Below are 23,191 nucleotides of genomic sequence, written 5' to 3' on the forward strand. Positions count from 1 at the left end.
GGGACCAGACGACTGGGTGGCTCGATTTCGAAAGTGGCTGCGGCACGCGGATTTTGAAAGGACACGATACACTCTGTGTCAAGGGTGTGAGTACATAGCCTCCGGTAAAACCGCACCCGCACGGGCAAACTGCCACAGTCAGGGACGTGTCAACGACAGGGATAGGCGCCGGCTGGCCCGCATCGTAACAGCCGATAAGACGGGCCACAGTGCGTCAAATCGCGGAGAAGTTCAATGCAGGACAATGCCGTGTTAGCAACCACACAATTCACAAACACCTACACACCATTGGGTACAGAAGCCATCAGCCCACACGAGTACGCCTTCTTACCGCACAACACAGGAAACAACGTCTAGCATGGGCAAAGGATCACTACTACTAGATCGTGGAAATGTTAAAAAAGAAAAAGGTTATCTGGACAGATAAGTCACGTTTGACAGTGATACATGCCGATGGATGGATACGGGTACGTCGCCAACCGCATGACGTAATCGTGCCAGCAGGAAACTGAGCAGGCCGGTGGTCGTGGTATTCTCATCTGGAGCATGTTTACGTGGACTGAAATGGGTTCCCTAACACGTGTAACACGGTCTCTCACAGGTGAATGCTACCGCGATCTTCTGGATGATCATGTCCTGTCATTTGTTTGGCTGCAATATCCGAATGATGGCCTCATCATTCACCAAGATAATGCGCCGGCCCACTGGCCTAGCATGGCAGCAGACTGATTTGATGAGCACTCTTCTAATCTGGCAACACTTCCTTGGCCATTACGGTCACCGGACCTCAGTCCCATCGAACACATCTGGAACGACCTGTTGGGCTGTGGACCTCTTCCGACCAACCTGCGGGCTCTGTGGGCGACTTTGGAGCAGATATGGATTGAGATGCCACATCATCATTTCAGGCGCCAAGTGGAGTTCATGCCGCGGCGGAGAGCCGCCTTTATCAGAGCGAAAGGTGGTGCTACACGGTATTAAGTGGTTGTCTCTAATTCAACTTGCGATCAGTGTATATATATGTGCGTGGATGTTATAGGGTGGACGATTTATCTTGATACACTCTTTGTAACTTTTCGACTAAGAAACAAAACTATGAAATTTTGTACCAAGCAAATATGAACGGGGTGACATTGTTTGACACACTGCAATAGAACCAGTTTAACAATGTTGCCAGCCCAACATAAAATTATAAAAGAGCTTGTTTAATTCGTAGTTAAGAAAACAGCAAACCTTAGTTAGCTTTAATGTTGCACAAGTTATACTTGTTACACTAAAACTAACAATTCTCTTAGTAGGAATATGTGCAGCACAACACTGTTTCTTCATACGAATCGTTTTCTGCCGTCAAAATGAACTACGTAAAGTACAACAGTTCTTTGAATGAACTGATACACAGTACGTTTACTATTTGCATACGAGGAACGATCAGAAAGTAAGGTTACAAACCTGCAGTAAAATAAGTATATATTATTTCATACAAGCAATACAGCCATTAAGTTATTTTTCGTACAGTCTTAATATCGTTGAGGCACTTGTCACATCGTAAGATGAGTTTGAAGATTCCCTCCTGGTAAATATCCTGTGTTTGCGTGTTCAGCCACGTTGTCACGAAGTGTTTCACTTCCTCGTCTGAAGCGAAGCGACGCGACGGCCTCATGCACGATGTGACGAACGTTTCCAAAGACATTCCCAATCCTGCCATCAGATGTCGTAACGTGATCCTCCTATCTTCCGTGATCGTCAGCATATCACCATTCTGCGACATGCTAACGATACATTACAGTCTCTCTGTAAACCTCTACTAGCTGCCGATGAATTTCAGCTGCAGTTAAATGTTTCACCTACAGAAATTGAATAACTGAGCGGACTTATTTGCGAAACCAGTTTTCCAAATGAGTCGTCATTTGTTTTCCTACAACTAACGCCGTAGGGTGTCTGAAAATCTGCACAGTTGTTTACTCCATATATTTAAATTACCGGACACTCCTCATCCCTCTACAATAGACGAAACTCCAGAAATATCGGTCTTGTAACCTTAGTTTTTGGTTGTCCCTCGTAGAATACTTCGCTGATCACGAACGCAATATTTAAGTACTTTGTATTCATATGTTTTCTGTGTTCGTTACTCCTATGGTTGTCAAAAATGTAAAATTTGCTTGCGGCTACCATTTTAATTCAAAATTAAGATTTAATTGTTTACAAATCTACTTAAAGTGTTGTCCCATGTCCCATCATTGTCCAAGTTACCATTATCCGCATCGAATTATGGATTTATTGTACGGGTGTAGAAAGAGGCAAATGCATTTCTTCCCAGTAGGAAAGTAAACTTCTGCGAAATATTAATGTCTTAATTATTTGTAAATGAATGTTTTGACAAACCATATGACTAGATTTTACTCTTTTCGATTACTTATATATTCTTCTACTCTAAAACATCGTGTGCGTGGGTTTTCTCGGGGTTCTCCCGTTTCCTCCCACTTTCTTCATTCCACCATTTCATTCATTACTCATCATCACCGTCTCCTTTAACCTAACCGGCATAACCGTTGGACGTAAAACTCATAGATTTCATTTCATTTCATTTTTTTTCTTCTACTCTAGTACTACGTTTAATCAGGCGAAAATTTTATTTACTGCAAAATGAGAGTTTTGGTCTACGAAGTAATCCAAGTAACCAGTTAATATTTTTCTGAACTAAAAAGCGGCTTGAAACTTCATTTTAAGTTATATTACACAAATTTTGGAAATTTGTGTAAAAGCAGATCGTTAAATTTGAAGAGAAGACAAGATTTGTGAACAAGATGGATTGACTATGGGTATCTGGTATATTCCTTGTTGGCGAACATCGTTATGAACTACTATGAAATTAATGTGCAAAGAGAGAAGCTCCATTAGATTGTGCTGCTGATACTCTTATTTTTATTATTATTATTATTATTATTATTATTATTATTATTATTATTATTATTATTATTTTTTTTTTTTTTTTGTTTTTTACCAAGATTCATAAGGATCAGAAATGAATATCTCTTCCTATATATCCTGAATTTTCATAGATTAAGTAAATTGCACAAATAAATAAACCTATCAATACAGAAAAATATTTAACTGTACAAACATAATTTCTTATGCCAAAATTGTCATTCTGGATATCTAAATGTGAAAGTAGTATATTGGTTTGAAAACACACATATCGGTTCTCTCAATATTAATTGTAGTGGTTTCGTGATACCACACTGAATATAGAAAGGATGTGTGATCTATTAACGCTACTTACAATCAATGCTATAAATATATATCTGAATAGTGGTAGTAGGATATAAGTTCATAAAAATAATACTCAGTACAACCGACCTCCTCTAGAAATCCAAACAGTATTCCAGTAATCAAGGATTACATATAATAATAATAATAATAATAATAATAATAATAATAATAATAATAATAATGAAAAATTACCAAAACACTAAATATGACGAAAAATCAACGAAACCTGAGAAAAAAATTACCTAAAATTAAAAAAAGACAAAGCTGAAAATTGGCTATATATATATATATATATATATATATATATATATATATATATATATAAAGCACACTAAAATTATATTTTTTTGTTTCACAACGAACTTTAATATTACGCATATTTTATGGGCTTGTATCCACGATACCAGAAAAAAAGATGACATTTCATTTACTTCCGCTCCCTAGACGTTACTATAAATATCTTTATTAATAAGAACTAAATATCGGCAATTGTTAGTTGATAGCCGCAAGTAAATTTTACTTTATGGCAAGTTATTTAAGACCATGTTTCCATTTTACATGAATCTTGTAGCTGTCATAAAAAAAAAAACTTGCAACCCTGTCTTTTTGTTTACTGTTTACATATTACAACTTCTTGAAAGCAAGAAAGATATCTCCACCTATGCAGCACTGCACTCTAGTGGACAAATAGTGAACCTCATTAAAAACGTGTATTTTGGCGCACTTTCCCTCCTTGTCCAAAAGAACTCGTTGTTTCAGAAGTGGCGAAACTGTTTTTTCGTTTATGTCAGCGGGAGGGCGATAGTAGGTAGCAAGCAAGACGACCCAGAAAGTTGCACATGGTTCATCTCCTTGCAAGATGGAAAAAAAAATGTTGTATGGCCCTTTCAAGACTAGGTTTACATCGAGAAATATGGTAGGGTTTAAAGATTTTTTTTTTTTTTTTTTTTTTTTTTATGACCTACAAGATTCATGTAGCGTGACAACATGCCTTAAGAGTAGGACTTAACAAACACTGAAGATTCAACGGTCATCTCTTAAATTGTGTATGTCTTTATAATCAGTGATTTGACCTGTGTAGATTGTAAAAATACTGTATTTCAATTGTTCATTCGTACAACTGAAATTTACGAATGAATATTTGGACCGCCTATTGTACGAACTCTGTGTGAATCTTACTTAGTAATATTTATTCTTTTCTTGGAGGTAATTTTATGCATAACATACAACATCTACACAAAATTACAGAAAGAGTTAATAATTCAGTATAATTAACAGCATTACAAACTATTTTATCCATTACAACCTAACTGGAAGTTTTATTCAATTACGAAAGTTCAAAATAGTGCACGCACAGTTGTTAATGTAAAATAGAAAATCGGGATTGATTTTTACTGTATAAAATAGTTTCTGCGAAAATACTAATTATTTCTTTAATTTTCTGTACATGTGTAAAATTTTCTTCAAGACAAGAAGGAATTTTACTTAAGTGAGAATTACACAGTTCGAGTTTTTAAGATATTAATAAAATCTCCAGTCCTTCATCAAGAAATCTTTGAAAACAATTTTATCAAGAGATCTATTAAATGTTCTTACCCTTTAACCTTAAGTATAAGATGTTTTCATAAAGTGATTCGATCTTCATAACAGTGACTTCACTTACTGAGAGCGATCGCAGTATAACTGACTGAAACTGTTAAGGTAAATTGTTAAGGCAAAATAAACAAGGTAGAGTCATAGTACCACGTTTGAAATAGTATAAAATGAGTCAATTATTTCTTTAAATAGGTTACTTTACCTAATATCTTAAGTATGTGTATACAAGTTCCTTGTACGTATTAAATGGCTATTTCCTTATTGTCTGCAGATGGTATAGATGGCAAGCAAGCTAGAAGAACGCAGACAAGTGGTCCTTTAGGAGAATTATTTGATCATGGCTTGGATTCGTGGACAGCCGTTTTGATTCCTATGTGCATGTACTCAGCGTTCGGAAGAGCAGACTTTAGTATATCAACCATGAGAATGTATTTTTGTTTATGGAATGTATTTCTAAACTTTTATATTTCTCATTGGGAGAAATACAACACTGGAATTCTCTTTTTACCTTGGGGTTACGATGCCTCTATGATTGTAAGTATATTTATAACATTGTAAATATATTATACTGTAGGAGAAGTTACTTTGGTACTGGTCGCTGTATGGCGTGAATTCTTCATTGTAGCAAAATTTGCCAGTCATTTAGAAATTCCGTAGACTAAAAATACGGTTGTTGTGGCCAAAGGTAGAATTTTATTATCAATGAGTCAGCTGATGGTAAGCGAATTTCAACAGCAAACACGATATATAGTGTTCGTTGTGTAGAATTAAATAGTAACATACATAACTCTCAGAAATAGCAAAGATAGTTATAGGTCGGGCATATTTTATGGGCAACCGAGGCTACCGGGGGTAGCCCTGCAACATTAATAAAGATAGTTAATATAACACGTATAAATTAATTAAAAATAACACGTTTGCAGTTTATCTTCTTCTTTTCGTGGTACTAGATTCTCTATATTTTCGCAAACATGAATACGTACTAAGGCAGCCGTTAACGCTTATAACGCAATCTCTCTCGCTTTCGTAAATACTGATGGTTTGACGACTCCTGAGAAAACGCAGTCGTCTGACAGCAAAGAGAAATTTATAACTGCTTGCGCGCCCACGTAGATTCCCCCGTAACAGTATACTAGCGAGGCACGGGATGGCAACGAAGCAGGTTATCTCTCCGTGGAGCGGTTTCTGTAGGCGGAGCGAGTAAATTGAAGTTAAGAACAGTGACGTAGCAGCCATTTTGGGGCATATCTGAGAATTTCGGAGCATCATTTCATAGCGCTTTGCTTCAATGCAATGCAAAATTTGTGTTTTACTTTGCGATTCTTGTTATTGTAGTTATAATTACTTATAGCGTTATTTGCATTGAGTTCAATTTGCTGATTTTGCGCCAACCGTTACGAAATGAGATCCGTAGACAGGTGTAGATTGGAGAATGTGTTAACTTCTATTACTCTGGTGAACATTGTGAGTAATATCTAGCGGGAAAATGAAATGCTACGAAGAAAATTATTAATTTTTATTTTTGTTACAAAGTAAATTGATTATAGAACGTTTTTGTAAGGGTAAACTCAATACACTAATGAACTTAAGACCAAATAGCAAAATCACTATACATATTTCGTGATGCAAATTGATGAACGAAAAATATTGTATGGGATAACCGGGCATATACCGTAATCGTTTGCGTTAACACAACGCTAAATTTGCGATTTAGGTAGCGATAATGGACATAATAATTATAATAACTGTCTGCATTTTTGCGTTACGTTGCTATACTCAGAAGTTTTGCGAAGATTGGTGCAGAATGACAACCAACTTCAGTAACAGAGGCGACTCCTGAAGGAAGTGACATTGATAAAAATTAACATTTTACGAATGCAATCCATGAGTAGTTAACTGCACAAATGTATGATGGTATTTCATTTACTGTGGAAAATATTAATAGTCTCAAAGCAAAAGTTCAAACAAAACACATCAACCACTTTTTGTTCATTGTTATGCATATTTTGATGATGATGATGATGATTATTATTATTATTATTATTATTATTATTATTAATAATAATAATAATAATATACAAGATCAGTGGTAGCCTATGTCTTCAAACCAGCATACGCCACTGTTGTAGGTACTATCGGTATCAGAGGAATTATGATCATACAAAAAAGAAAAGAAAAAAAGAAAATCAACTCTTTATTGTGGAATTCTTAACCGGCATGAAGAAGAATAAAACTTCACTGTAACGCAAGAGAACATTCAAGATGTATCTCTCACTATCAACGGGAGTGTACTTTGTGCCCACCACAGTGTTTTTTGTAAATCTTCTAATCGTTTCTTTAAAATTGTGAAAAAAATAAGTTATTGCTCAACATGTTTAACTAAAGCATATACCTAACGTGGTGCGAATTGAGCGTTAGTGTATCTCATAAATTTGCCATTTTAAGTTAGTGGACACGAAGAACCTCCCTCCTCCCGTTGCTAAAAGACTAAATGGTTAAAGCTGGCCGCACACCAAAAGAGTAAACAGATGAAAAGCAATATTGCGCTCACTTTTACTCCATTGAGGTGTGGCGGAAATCCATTTTTTAACTAAATACGAGAACTTCAAACTTAAGCACGTTCCCCATTTATACGGCGTGCAAGCTGGATGTCCTTAGGCATGATTGTGACTTCCTTTGCGTGAATAGCACACAAGTTGGTGTCTTCGAAAAACCCTACAGGATAAGCTTCACTTGCCTCCTGTAAAGCCATAACAGCTGAGCTTTGGAAGCGAAGATCTGTCTTGAAATCTTGTTCAATTTCTCGGACGAGTCGTTGGAAGGGCAGCTTTCGGTTGAACAATTCAGTACTCTTCTGGTAACGACGAATTTCTCGGAAAGCCACAGTACCAGGCCTGTAACGATGGGGATTTTTCACTCCACCGGTAGCTGGAGCACTCTTTCTTGCAGCTTTGGTGGCAAGCTGCTTTCGAGGAGCTTTGCCTCCAGTAGATTTCCTAGCTGTCTGCTTGGTAAAAGCTGTCTATGCATTCAAATAGACCGGTCACACACTGAGTGAGCACGTGTTCCAGGATCACTCGCAACCACCGCACAATTTATTTTACGCATCATTTTATGAAAAAGTCAAGTTCAAAGGAGATGCATTTGTGTATATTTTCCTTGACCTTGTAAAACATATCCTGTCTTAATTAATGGGAAAAACTAGAGTATTATTTAAGTAATAATTTACTTGGTGAAAACGATGATTTGATTTTATTTTTATATGCGAGTGTGATTTCCTTCGGTATTTGCATACCGTGAAAGGTAAAATACGTAGTAGTTACATAATAAGCAAGAAAATTTCTCATAATTAAAACAGTTCGTGCGAACTTTTCCTAATTAATTCAAAATCTCATATTGCAGCTAGTTTAATCTTTTTATAGTTCTCTGACATTTAGGCCGTACGTAGATTGGCAGTAAGAGAGGATTACTTAATGTCTTCTGTAATCCTTTATACTTCTCATATTCCTTTGAAGATCATTTGCTTCGAATACAATTGTTCTCCACTCTGTTCTGTCCACTTCTTTTAAGTCCTCAAACGTAAATTCGTTTTTTTTTTTTTTTTTTTTTTTTTTTTTTTTTTTTTTAAACGCTGTCTATCTATCTTCTCGTAGGTGAATTGGGTCTTACTTATTTTTGGAGCAGGGGCCGCGGTGGCTCAGTGGTAAAGCGTTCATCTCTGGTGCTTGGGGTCCCGGGTTCGATCTCAGCCCCCGCCAAGTGAACTTTGTGGTGGGCAAACACTGTGTGCGTGGGTTTTCTCGGGGTTCTCCCACTTTCTTTATTCCACCATTTCATTCATTACTCATCATCACCGTCTCCTTTAGCCTAACCGGCATAACCGTGGGACGTAAAACTCTAAGATTTCATTTCATTTTTTTTAATTTTTGGATCAAAAGATGCAATATATGTCAATCAAAAATTTTCTTGTAGACCCTATATCTGGAGAACTACATATAGTGTAGCCAAACCCAAACTATCTCTTAACTCAGTATGGTGTGCTTATTCCGTAGAAAATACGAAAACTCGATTTAGCGGCCGTTCAAAAATTTTGTGGCCTCTGATCGGAAAACTAATTATTGGCCAAGATCGCAATCTTTTGATTGATTTTTTTTTATCGTTCCTAAAATTCTTGTTTATATATCTTTTTCTATTTCTTTCTTTTCTTTTTTCTTTTCGAGTATTCATACTACGTGCCCAAACAATGTGAGTCTACTGTCTCGTTAAAGATGTTTGTGGCAAATAAATTTATTACTTTTTCTCCATTGTGTTGCTTTCTCTTATTAGCATATAAATTTCCCGTAATATTTTGTTACCGAAACTCTGAAAAACAGCTTCTTTGTATGTTGTTCTCCGTGTAGTACACTGGACGGTGTCTTTGAGATTGTATGATAATACTTCGGAAGCATTTAGATTCTGTGTAGTATATCCCCACTATGCTTGAACTCAACGCCTCTTAGTATATCTCATTTATTGTGTTGAATAGGATAGCCTACAAGAATTATCTTTCTTCGCAGATTAAAGCCTTGCTGTTCGGTGCTTGTTATATATTTTTAGTCTTTCTTTCTTAAACAGTACTTTATTTCATTTGTCCTATTATTATTATTATTATTATTATTATTATTATTATTATTATTTCTTATGTACCCCAAATTGACGATAAAATGTAATTTTACGAAAAGTGGCCCTAAGAATAAGGATGAGCGTTTACACAACCCCAGTGGCATCGAAATTGCATCAACAAGTACTTTGAAAACAGGATATGTATATACTGTATATCTTTGAGGTATACAGACCAAGTAATAAAAGATGTAGGGAAGTGTGTATTTTTCCAAAAGACATCTTCTCGTGCGAAGAACGAGCATTTTGCTAATACTGTATTAATGTGAAATATGAGTCTTAGAGATCAGGAATTGCTGTAGGCTAAATAGAGACAGCATAAGGTAGATTTCCTGTAATACATACGCGCAACGAAAATAGTCATTCCAGTAATTAGGGCGATTAGTATTACTCGCATATGAAATATGAGCGTAGTGTGTAGAGTTGTAGTCCCAGGGAATAATATGAACCTGGATCGTAAGTCATGTTTATAGGTTGTAAAGAATGCTTTTGTATCATCGTCATGTTTATTTTTAAGCCATAGGCTTTAGAAGTATAATAATTATATTGGAGACCTTAACTTTCAATGTTCCCGAGAAGTGTTAACTTTTTTCTAAATATATATTTTAACTTAAAATTATTTTTGTTAAAGTGTATTTCAATAGATATTTTCTTTATGAAAACTTTATTGTTGTTGTGTAGTCTTAATTTTTCGCTGTGGATCTGAGAACTAGTAGTCTAACCCCTCCCCCCCCAATATATATATATATATATATATATATATATATAGATAGATAGATAGATATATAGATATAGATATATATATATATATAAGGGAAAGAGAACTAATTTTAATGTCACATCAACTTCTCTTTAGCGGACTGGGTAGCGTAGTGGTTGAAGCATCGGCACGGTAACCTGGAGACCCAGGTTCGAATTTCGGACTAGTTATACATTTTTTTCCTTTTTACTCTTTGATAACTAGCAAAATGTTAATAACTGTTTCTTTTATTTTATCTACCGCATTTACGCGATTCTAAGACTTTTTTTTTTTTAGATTTTTTTTTGCCTCCAAAATCAAGGTGAGTGTTCGATTTGAGCAATTTTTGGCAAAAGCCAAATTAGATGGAATTTTGCCAAAAATTGCTAATTCCGTTAGAAGGAAGATACTGATCCCGATGATTAAACAGACGATTAGCAGTAACGTGTCAGTGTTGTTTTTGCGAGTGAGAGCGCAAAACAGAAGAAAGGAAACAACTTTGAATAATTATTTTGTGTGTGTGTGTGTGTGTGTGTATATATATATATACACAGGTATAATATGATACCGATAATGGATTGCTATACAACTGACGCAAGCAAATGTTGTACCGTAATTACATTAGAAAAAAAAAAAACAAGTACCAGCAGATGCACATGAATATACCGTAAATTCCAGCATTAAGTTTTTTTTTTTTTTAATTGATACATTTTAATTTTGATTTTTCGCAATTGACAATATATACATTCTATTATTTCTGCAAATGTCGGCAATCGAGAACATTGTTGAGATTCCATTATACATTGTTGAATCATTGTTTGGAATAAAACTTAAATATATTTCATTGTTATTTGACGTTAAATATGAACACCATTGAATTTTTCAATTTCCCTAACATTATTTATTTTCCCATGTTTATTAGTCTTTTTTTTCCATTGTTTAAAATCAATGAATGCATATATATATATATATATATATATATATATATATATATATATATATTTGCCAAGGCTCTTACATTTGAGGGCGTCTTAGATTCGCGTAAATACGGTATTTATTTTTTCTAATAATGATAAATTTATATTATATGTACTCAAAAAGAGGGTTGCTGGCAATGGGGAGAATGACAGAAGGAAAGATATGCAGAGGAACATTGCGATTGTGGTTGTAGGAAAATGTGGAAAGCTGCGTTAAACCAATCGAGAGACTGATAACCAAAGATTATCATACTCGAAAACAAGGGCATGGTGGCTCAGTGGTAGTGTGCCTACCTCTAGTACACGGGGTCCTGGTTCGATCCCCGCCAATAAAGGGCACGGTGGCCCAGTGGTAGAGCGTTCACCTCCGCTGCTTGGGGTCTCTGGTTCGATCCCAGCTCGCGCCGTGTGGACTTCGTGGTGGACAAACACCGTGCTCATGGGTTTTCTCGGGGTTCTCCCGTTTCCTCCCACTTTCTTCATTTCACTCATCTTTCATAATCACAGTCTCCTTTAGCCTAACCGGAATAACCGTGGGACGTAAAAAAATATTTCATTTTTCGATCTCCGACCAAGTAAGTTTGTGGTGGACAAGATTGTGTCGATAGGTTTTCTCAGGGTACTCTCGTTTCCTCTCATTCTCAGTGACACACAATCATAGTCAACGTCTTGCGAATAAAATCAGAAAAATAAACACACTGCTAAACAAGGCTGCACTTATTTAATATAAAAACACATTTACACGTGACGTTTCGGTCTTCTAGCCAACCCTAACAGGCATAATTGTGGGACGTTAAACTGAATGATTTCATTTCATTTTGAAAAGAAGGGTGCTTTTGTTGGTTAAAATAAATAGATAGATCACTTAGACTCTTCCTCCTCTCAGGTTTATAGTTTTTAGACAAAGTGATCCCATTTGGATTGAATTTAATAAGTTTTTGCTTTTAAAATGTGGATTGATGTGTATGTACAGATGTTTCTATTTCTTTCACAGGCAACAACTATAGTGTTTTCGATCACTTATATATGGGGACATGAGGCGTGGAAGTTTTACCTCTTTGGATCCTTATCGTCAGGGCAGATGTTCGAGTTGCTCTTCTATGTTTGTGCTGTTTTATCCAATTTACCAATGTCAATGTGGAATGTTTACAAGTGAGTCTGTTGGCGAAAATTAGTTAATAAGAAAAAAATATGTTTATATAAATGTATTATTATTCCTCAAATAGTCACTATAATACAGAAAAATGTATACTGTTTGTCATCCTGCATCAGGATACTGGCATTGACAATTATTCTGAAATTTAAGTAGGTTGTAGTACGGTTTTTCACCCAACAGATGTCGGTACTGTCAGAGCGGCTAGTGAGATAATAAAATGGCAGGAACACGCTTGACCTTCAAGCAACGTAAGTATGTTTTGAAGTGTTTTATCAGGTTGGTGGTTGAGTACCAAACTCCCCTCTCCAATGACGCAGCACTTCGATGGCATTCCCAAACACTTCAAAATGTACACTCATGTCCAAAATTATTGTCGCATGTCTATAAATATGTTGTTGTAGGAATATAATTTGATAACGAATTCGCCCGGTATTTCTTATAATGTTAGTATGTGTATAATCTGCAAAGACATGTATGTGGCAAATTTCATGTTAAAAGAACAGTAAATAAGAACAATGAAACCTGTCCATTTATCAACATTTTGTTTTACTCATTCTAATTTTCGTATTTATAATTCTTTTCCTATGAAATTTACCACAAGTATACATTTCCCGATTATACACATAGTATCAGTATTAAAAGTACCCTGCAAAATCATTATCAAATTATATTCTTACAAGAAGACAGTTATAGATATGCGACAATCATTTTGGACATGAGTGTACCTAAGCTGCTCGAACGCCAAGCATGCTCCTGCCATTTTCTCATCTCACTAACCGTGCTGACAGTACCGACATCTATTGAGCGAAAAACCGTACTACAACAATTTTAACAAAATAATTGACAATGCCGACATCTGTTGGTGAAAAACCGTACTACAACAATTTTAACTGAAAATAATTGACAATGCCGACATCTGTTGGTGAAAAACCGTACTACAACAATTTTAACTGAAAATAATTGACAATGCCAACATCTGTTGGTGAAAAACCGTACTACAACAATTTTAACTGAAAATAATTGACAATGCCGACATCTGTTGGTGAAAAACCGTATTATAACATACTTTAGTTTCAGAACAATTGTCAAAGCCAGCATCCTGATGCAGGATGACAAAGGGTGTATACATTTTTCTGGTGGACTCTGTAGTTTTAATAATCTTATTTATTGTGTGAAATCATACATGGATGGACAAATACCACATTTAAATTTGTATAATAAAAGAAAATTACAGTTGATTCCTCCCTTGACAGATATTCCTTTTTAATAATTTCCGAACGAATTTTAATGTAAATTTTGTAACTTACGAAGAAATTGATCAGTCTTGACGTAAGGATTACCTCTTAAGGAGACTTTATTTCTGGTGGAGCAAATTCGTTATAAAGAAACCGATTCGAACCTGAATATACCATTTCTCAAAAGGATAAATTCACATTTAAACATGTAACTTTCAACTAAATGAAAACAACAAAATTTATTCAATACCGAATTGTAGTCAATAGTAACAAAGTTGAAATGAAGTAATTTCAGCGTCAAATAACAGAATACAACTACGTAATTACTCTGAATCAATTAACAAATGTTGACAAATATTTCATTAACGGGCAATATGAGTCTATTACAGCATGTTCTAAATTAAAATAAATACTTGCCCAATTTCAAAGCATTCTTCAATGTTCATGCAAATAAGATAAGAATATATACATGCCAATAGTACTGCAAACAACCAATTATTAGTGTCCAATTCGTTCAAGTGAAATAACTTGTCAAATTTACTTGAACTAAATTTTCCATGTACAGAATACATTTTTTTTTCTTTATTTATATTTTACATGTTACACTGAAATCTCACAAAGTATATCGCAGCACTTTTCAACACATAATTTTGAATAACTATTTTCCAAAAATATGCCCTATTATGATGATGAACTACATTCAGAAAATATATGTAGTACATTCCGACCTTTCGCAACCAACTAACGAGCGGAAGCAAAGCACACCACAACGTTAGTTCGTAGAGAGCAGCACCTTCCAAACCTCAATCAGCTAATAAAGGCAGCAGCCGGCATACACTTATAACAACAGCTGTTGTCAGAAATGCATGCCTTAGCGATTGAAGTTTGACTTTTATTTTCAGAAGAAAGAAATTTTATCACACAACATAGTATAGATATTTATTTCGTCAGTAAAATGTTCTGACGAGATCATCGAAATCAAGCAGTGGACTAGGTCTGTCCATACGTAGAAGGGTAACCGATGGGGGAGACCAGACAACTTTATTACTGTACTTTCACTTACTTATTAGTGTGTGTAGGATAATTGGGGAGCTACCTTAAAGAAAAGAGGAGGGGGCACGGTGGCTCAGTGGTAAAACTCTTACCTCTGACCTTGAACCTGGAGTCCGTGGTTCGATCCCTGTCCAGATAAGTTCGTGGCAGACAACATCGTGTCTGTGGTTTTCTCGGGGTACTGCCGTTTCCTCCCATTTTGTCATTTCACCAATTCTTCCACCATCATTCACTTGCCTTAATTATAGTCTCCCTCAGCCTAAAGAACATAATAGTGGAACGTTGAACTGAAAGATTTCATTTCATTTCACTTCACTTCACTTCACTTTAAAGAAAAGTAGCGGATTCCGGTTAAGAAAAGCAATATTAACAGTCCAATTTCAGATCACCGGTTGCTCGATTTAAGCTCTTCAGAGTTTCGTGTGAGGGAATTTAATATTTCAATGATTAGGTGTTCAGAAAGTTCTGTTGGTATTGCATCCTTGAAAAATAAAGGCGATATTGATTAGGTATCAAAAAAGTTCTGTCAGCTATCACTCTTCAAGGAGAAAGGCGATATTGATTACGTACCAAAAAATTCTAACGGATTTTGATCGTACAAAGAGAAAGACGATATTGATTATTTATGTATCCAAAAGGTTCTGTCGAATTTTGACCCTACAAAGAGAAAGGCGATATTGATTATGTACCCTAGATATTTTGTTGCATTTTGGCTTCACAAAGAGAAAGGCGATTCGGTCGGATTTTGGTACTAAAGAAAGACAATATTGATTAGGTACCCAAAAAGTTGTGTCAAATTTTGACCCGAGAGAGAGAGAGAGAGAGAGAGAGGCAGAGGCAGGCAGGCAGAGAGGCGATAACATGAAGTGAGACGTGCTTCAAAATCAGAAATATTCTCTATGAGCAGCAATAACCTATTTCCAGCGCTCAGGCGGACTCTAAATCTTACGGTGGTAACACTTAGCGAAATGTGAACCAAAGAAATTGTGCAGTACGTGGGTTGCGTTGTCGAGGGTTCCGAACCGTCATCCATACGGTTGTTTCACGAATGGAACTTATTGTAATCCGATGGTTCAATGTCTTCGCCCTAAATATCGTCTTGAGTGCGTCGTTGTTGGTGACTTACGAACGTCCCCACGTATTGTGTCCTCAAAGGATTCAGCAACGTTTTTCAATTCGTTAAATCACGGTTGTACTGCCAACAGAGTTATTACATCTCTACCGAATGTCTCGCATATGTTTCATGCCGTTTTGTTCCCTGTTTAGATTTGTAACACTTGGAGAGCCGTATAATGCTGTTCGATGTTTCCATATTTGACTTGCTCTTAGTGACGCATCCGTTTAGCTGTAACGATCACAACTAGCAGGCTACAGTAGAAAACGCTCACTAACACGTGCTGAGAAAACGAGAAATTCCAAAATAAAAACTTTAATTTAAACCTATTTTGAGACTGACAAATCATTGTATACTTCCTCAGAATATTTACTGCTCAAGACTGGTAAGTTTGCAGGGTGTCTACTGGTACTGGAAATACTTGAAATACTGGAATTATACTGGAATTTAATCTTGATACAGGAAATACTGGAAATATACTGGAATTTTGATCCACATACTGGAAAAATTATGAAAATATACAAATAATATTCTTTATAATCTACCCTGTATTTTTGAACTCCAAAAGTCCAGCGTAATAACAATCTTGCATTATAACTAGAATAGAATAATACACAATTATTTATACAAGTTATAATATAAAATAATAATACATTTATATAATACAAATAATGCTCCGGACTCACTGTATCAGGCCTCCGAGCAGGGTGTCTACAGGCCATGAAAGTCATGAATTGAGGTTGTCGGTCAAAAGAAAGTGGTGAAATTGAGCTTCAGATCATGAAAAAAAAGTGATTTTATAGAACAACAATACTTACGTAATACAGTACAGTTACTGAAATAAATTGTGATTTTCCCTAATGATCCGACGTTAAGAGGTGACGCCATCTCTTTTGGGATTGCAGATAGTCATTAACTTCCCCCTTCCTACTAATAATGTTTTCAGTTTTTTTTTCTTTCTTCCTTTTTTTCTTTTATCAATACCTCACATATAATAACAATGGATGCATTATTTTAGATGCAATACTTCAAATACAGTATACAGGTTGCAAACTAGTCAGTAAAAGTATGCCCAATGATGGGAAACTGAGGGCCAGTTTTAATGCTTGGTATATGGATGTGGCACATTGCTTGCTGATTTCAGTGCTTTCATGAGCAGCTACATATGCTTAATCATTTGTATTTCAAAGAAACCAAGGCTAACTAAAGTTATTAAAAATAAAATATTCATTTCATGGTAAAACTATTACAAACGTGAAATCATCAAGAGTGTGATTATTCAAAAAAACAAAAAGTATTAGGTAATGGAATTTTGCTGATAGTTATACTGAATATACTGGAATTTTGAAATTGAAACTCAGTAGACACCCTGATTTGTATATTTGTGAAATATTTGAGAATTACTTCAGTAGGGTGGGGACACTTGGCGCTGTTTTTTTTCCTACTGCGCATGCGCAAACCCAAGACGCTGATTGGCTGGCGCAGGTCACGTGACCCCGCCATGCCCCTTGACGCTGATTGGCTGGCCACGCCCCCTTGACGCTGATTGGACGGTGCAGGCCACGCCCCTTGACGCTGATTGGCTGGCCACGCCCCCTTGACGCTGATTGGTCGGTGCAGGCCACGCCCCTTAACGGCGATTGGTCACGCTCTTTTATGACCGCCATTTTAGGAGTACCGCGCTGATTGGTCGGCGCCGGGCCCCACCCACTGGACTCACGTACCGCGCACATGCCACATTGCGGTAGAGAATACGAACACATAGCATAGCAGATAATACATAAGATTCATTCCCTTTTATGAGCACTTTACGAACACATAACATAGCACATATTACACAGAGACTCGTTCCCTTTTATGAGCACTCCATTTTTGAGACCAATTTTTGACCTACTGCGCATATGCGCAGAAACATAAAATAAGACATAACACCCCCGTTCTCATTTACGAGCACTTTATAGCAACATAATAGAGCAGAGAATAAAAAATTAACAACACACACACACACACACACACAGCAGACCGCAGACTGTTCCGGTTCAGGGACAAATTACGGCTATGCGCAGAAACATAAAATAAGACATAACACCCCCGTTCTCTTTTACGAGCACTTTATAGCAACATAATAGAGCAGAGAATAAAAAAATTACAACACACACACACTCACTTGATTGTTTATGCGCAGTAAAATTAAATTTCCAATTAATTACACATTGCAGAAAAATTACACTAGACTACAGACTGTTCCAGTTGCAGTGCTGGTTCCGGTTCAATAGAACAGACTACGTGCAACAAGCAGGTCATAAAAGACTATGACCTATTTTTCATCTCCTAAATAACATAGTATACACACACACTTGGTTGCGTATACCAAATCCGATTTAGTACAAATAACACGCATGCGCAGAAACATTTACATTTCCGGATCGAGCATGCTGGTAAAGAATACCACACTTATTTCTACCAGGGTCTTATAGTTTGTGTGGGATACGCCCTTTCTATGACAATTTTAACCGATTTGGATGAAACTCGGTATATGAGGGTTTTCGAACATGCTGATTACGAATATCATACTTATTTTTAACTGGGTCCTATAGTTTTTGTGGCATACGCCCTTTCTATGACAATTTTATCCAATTTGGATGAAACTCGGCATATGTGGGTTTTCGGACATGCTGATTACCAATACCACACCTACTTTTACCTGGGTCTTATAGTTTATGAGGGATACGTCGTTTGTATGACACTTAAAACCTAATAACTCAAAAACGGATCCACATATTGAGGTCGGGTTTCCACATTTAGTAACTGGTCATCAACTACTACAAGTTCCAAAATGATCATCGAGGTCAAAGGTCAACATACTTAAAACCTAATAACACGAAAACGGAGCCATATATTGAGATGCTGTTTCCAAATCTAGTAATCGGTCATCAGGTACTACAAGTTCCAAAATAATGACCATCGAGGTCAAAGGTCAACATACTTAAAACCTAATCACTCGAAAACGGAACCACATATTGAGGTGGTGTTTCCACATTTAGTAATTGGTCATCAGGTACTACAAGTTCCAAAATAATGACCATTGAGGTCAAAGGTCAACATACTTAAAACCTAATAACACGAAAACGGAGCCATATATTGAGATGCTGTTTCCAAATCTAGTAATCGGTCATCAGGTACTACAAGTTCCAAAATAATGACCATCGAGGTCAAAGGTCAGCATACTTAAAACCTAATCACTCGAAAACGGATCCACATATTGAGGTCGGGTTTCCAAATAAAGTAATTGGTCATCAGGTACTACAAGTTCCAAAATAATGACCATCGAGGTCAAAGGTCAACATACTTAGAACCTAATCACTCGAAAACGGACCCACATATTGAGATGGTGTTTCCAAATCTAGTAACTGGTCATCAGGTACTACAAGTTCCAAAATAATGACCATCGATGTCAAAGGTCAACATACTTAGAACCTAATCACTCGAAAACGGACCCACATATTGAGATGGAGTTTCCAAATCTAGTAACTGGTCATCAGGTACTACAAGTTCCAAAATAATGACCATCGATGTCAAAGGTCAACATACTTAAAACCTAATAACACGAAAACTGAGCCACATATTGAGATGGTGTTTCCAAATCTAGTAATCGGTCATCAGGTACTACAAGTTCCAAAATAATGACCATCGAGGTCAAAGGTCAGCATACTTAAAACCTAATCACTCGAAAACGGATCCACATATTGAGGTCGGGTTTCCAAATAAAGTAATTGGTCATCAGGTACTACAAGTTCCAAAATAATGACCATCGAGGTCAAAGGTCAACATACTTAGAACCTAATCACTCGAAAACGGACCCACATATTGAGATGGTGTTTCCAAATCTAGTAACTGGTCATCAGGTACTACAAGTTCCAAAATAATGACCATCGATGTCAAAGGTCAACATACTTAGAACCTAATCACTCGAAAACGGACCCACATATTGAGATGGAGTTTCCAAATCTAGTAACTGGTCATCAGGTACTACAAGTTCCAAAATAATGACCATCGATGTCAAAGGTCAACATACTTAAAACCTAATAACACGAAAACTGAGCCACATATTGAGATGGTGTTTCCAAATCTAGTAATCGGTCATCAGGTACTACAAGTTCCAAAATAATGACCATCGAGGTCAAAGGTCAACATACTTAGAACCTAATCACTCGAAAACAGACCCACATATTTGTATCTAGCAAAATAAGAAAAAGAAGTGAAGAACGAATAAAATTTGGATGGACTATTTTTCTTATGTACCAACAAAAAATAGAGCACCGGCGACAAAAAAGAAACCGAAGGAGGAATAAATTTGGGTGACCTAACCAGTTTTGTACTAAGCAGAAAAAAGCGAAGAAGGTAAAATTTAAATAGCTCAGTATTTATGTACATTTTTGTACTACTAAAATAAACGAAGGAATAAATTTGGGTGTTCTACAGAAGAAAACGGGGAAGGGCCATTTTATTTAATTTTGTAGTACTCAAAATATACAAAGATATAAATCTGTGTGACCCATCCAGTTTTGTACTAAGCAGAAAATTTGTTGGCTTTTTAGAAAGACCATTTTATCTTTTTGTGCTCTACAAATAAACGGAGGAAAAGCAAAGAGAGACCATTTTATGTGCCTTTTGTAACGAAGAAATAAATTTGAAGGAGGTTCATTTTAACTAATTCTGCTGCGAGTAGATCGCTTAGTACATAGTAAAAAAATAAAACAATATGGTATTATTGCGACTTTCATTTTCGAATACATACGAATTAGGCCACTATGGCAAAAAATTCTACTCTCTCCTTATGCTTATTTGGAGCAGACTTAAGAGGACCAAGCATTAGAAACCCGCTAGTAGGGCGTCGATTCAGTAATCAATATTGGAGTATACCTTTTATAAACAAACAAGCTTCTTACCCCCACTCCAGAAATTAGAAAACAAATTCTTTCTTCTACGCTCTTCGGCACGCATTTTAGACCAAGGGCAGCAAGACACTATATTAAATAACACTTCTGCTGGATAGAAATTCGATTCTCTCGATCTTCTGCTTTACTCGGAAATTATCCACATCTTAGAATTTATCAGGTTACATCTAGTAAAAGAAAACGAATAGATAATTTTGAGACAGTTCCATATGGGTAAATACAGTATTAGTAGAAACGATAGTTTTTAATTAAGTAGAGATAAGGAGAGAGTGAAAAAAAATGGAAAATTAAATTTTAAATCATTATTATTATTATTTTAGAGGTCAAAAGGAAGAATAAATGAATTTGAGTGGCATATGTACGGAATTTAGTTTTGTAAAGGGCAAAAAAATTTGAATGGAATATTTTATTTTGTACCAGCTGGGAATTTAGTGTTGTACCATTGTATCAATTTAAGTATTTTGTACTATTTAGTACCACCGAGAAGGTGTAGAATATTTAGTTTTGTACCAAGCAGAAATTTGTTGGCTTCTTTATTTTGTATTAACGACTAAAACCTTTAACACATACTTGGTTGTGTGCATTACAATGGCCGAAGTTTTTCATTTCCCTGTGGTACAACGTAATGGTCGCCCCGCTTATTCTAGGTCTACAGTTAGATATTTTCGATTGGATAATGGTATAAAGCCACGTTTTGTTGAGCACAATGCCCACTATAACGATGTGGTAGACAATTATTTGATGGATAGATATTTGTTTAATAGTCGCTATAACAAATGGTATATGGTAGAATTTGTTAAGCATTTATCGCAGGTAGATATTAAGATAGACTTTTTGTCGTTGGTTACTCGTTTAACTGCACACAGTTCTCTTTTCCAATCAGCTACCTTTTTTGCCATGAAAACTAAGGGTAATAGTTATACTGTGACAGCTTTCTTTCGCTATGGGGGAACGCAGGACACTTTGGATGAGTTATTAAAGTTTTGGAATCATGTGTGCGAGTTCAGGCCAAGTATCCAGATTGCAGATTTACTTGGTTGCTTTACACGATGTGGTAAAACTGGCCTTTTTGCGGTATATCCTGATACCTATCTGTTGGACCTCGCGGTATTTGGAAACTTGGTGAAAAAGAATAACAAATGGTTTTTCTCACAATAAAGCTATACATACAGAATAATCCATTATGGCAAAAAAATACTACTTTCTCCTTATGCTTAGTTGGAGTAGACTTCGATAACAAGAACGATACATTGTGTAAGAATTTCCAATTAATAGCGGTATTGCACTGTACTTATAATAGTCTGTAATAGTGCAGTTTATTGTAGTCTACCAGCAATAATGATCTCTAAGAGAGTTATTAGGTAAAGATAACAATTACACCGTCATTCGATCGAACACATTTATACGATCCAATTTCTCAGATTTAAACAAAGAAAGACCATATTCTGCTACTCAAACAAACGAAGGAATAAGCTCTGAATTTCTATACCTTTTTGTGCTATTCAAATAAACGAAGAAATAAACCTATTCACTTTTATACCACCTTTTAGTTTTGTACCAACCGCAAAAAAGGGAAGAAGGACCATTATAACAAGCTCACTATTTTTATACCATTTAGTATTACTGTAATAAATTTTGGAGGTCTATTTTGATTTTTGTAACAACCAGAAGAAAAGTGAAGATGATACATTTTATACCTTTGTGACGGGTTAAAAAAACGAGTGGTTCATTTAGTTGTGGTGCTACATTTTGTATATTTTTGTGTCACCCAGATCAGTTTCTTTATTTCTTTTAAAGAAAACAATATACTACTTTCACTGACAATCCGGTTGCCAGTGTCCAATGTTAGTTATCTACAATAGTACAAATTGATCCATTTAACAGTTCAATTCTCAATAACCCTTTGTACTTTTAGCCCTAAAATGTTCTATTCTTACACAATCAAATACATATGCTACAGTGGGCTCAGTGTTCATTTACAGAATTAAATAATTGTTTATCTTTTTTCTAAAAACATTTCTACTATTTTGTTGATATAATAATCACACTCTGTAATGTATTCATATACCAGATTAAATTTTTTCTCCAAAGTATAAGTGTTCTTAATATTACAACCTTTAAAATGCTTCTTTATATAAAGTTTATAGATTTTTTCTCTCATTTCACGTTTAATTAAGATCGTCCACACCTTTTGCAATAATTCGTAATCATGCTGCAGCAAACAGTTGTGATCTTTTTCATTCTCATCATGTTTAGAACATGCTTCACATAATAATACTGAATTTGGTGTATACTCATTAAATAATTGTATAACACATGTATGACTAATACTTTCACTAGTACACTCGCACTCATTAGCTTCCAGTTCAAAACAGGTAATATTTGAAACACTGTCATCATCACTTTCCGGGAGTATTTCATCATTATATCTATT

General features: G+C 35.7%; 1 protein-coding gene across 2 annotated transcripts in view; it reads left to right on the plus strand.

Annotated features, from left to right (window-relative positions):
* Window positions 1-23,191, plus strand: part of LOC145670018 (ethanolaminephosphotransferase 1-like) — a 131,431-nt gene that overhangs the window by 86,353 nt on the left and 21,887 nt on the right. For both annotated transcript variants that reach the window (XM_081738363.1, XM_081738369.1), the window contains exons 4-5: window positions 5,138-5,400; window positions 12,236-12,393. In XM_081738363.1, the coding sequence (XP_081594489.1) occupies window positions 5,138-5,400; window positions 12,236-12,393 (421 nt within the window). The remainder of the gene's footprint in view (window positions 1-5,137; window positions 5,401-12,235; window positions 12,394-23,191) is intronic.

Source organism: Thermobia domestica, chromosome 2 (genome assembly GCF_964235325.1).
Source record: "Thermobia domestica chromosome 2, izTheDome1.hap1.1, whole genome shotgun sequence".
Classification (NCBI taxonomy): Eukaryota; Metazoa; Arthropoda; class Insecta; order Zygentoma; family Lepismatidae; genus Thermobia; species Thermobia domestica.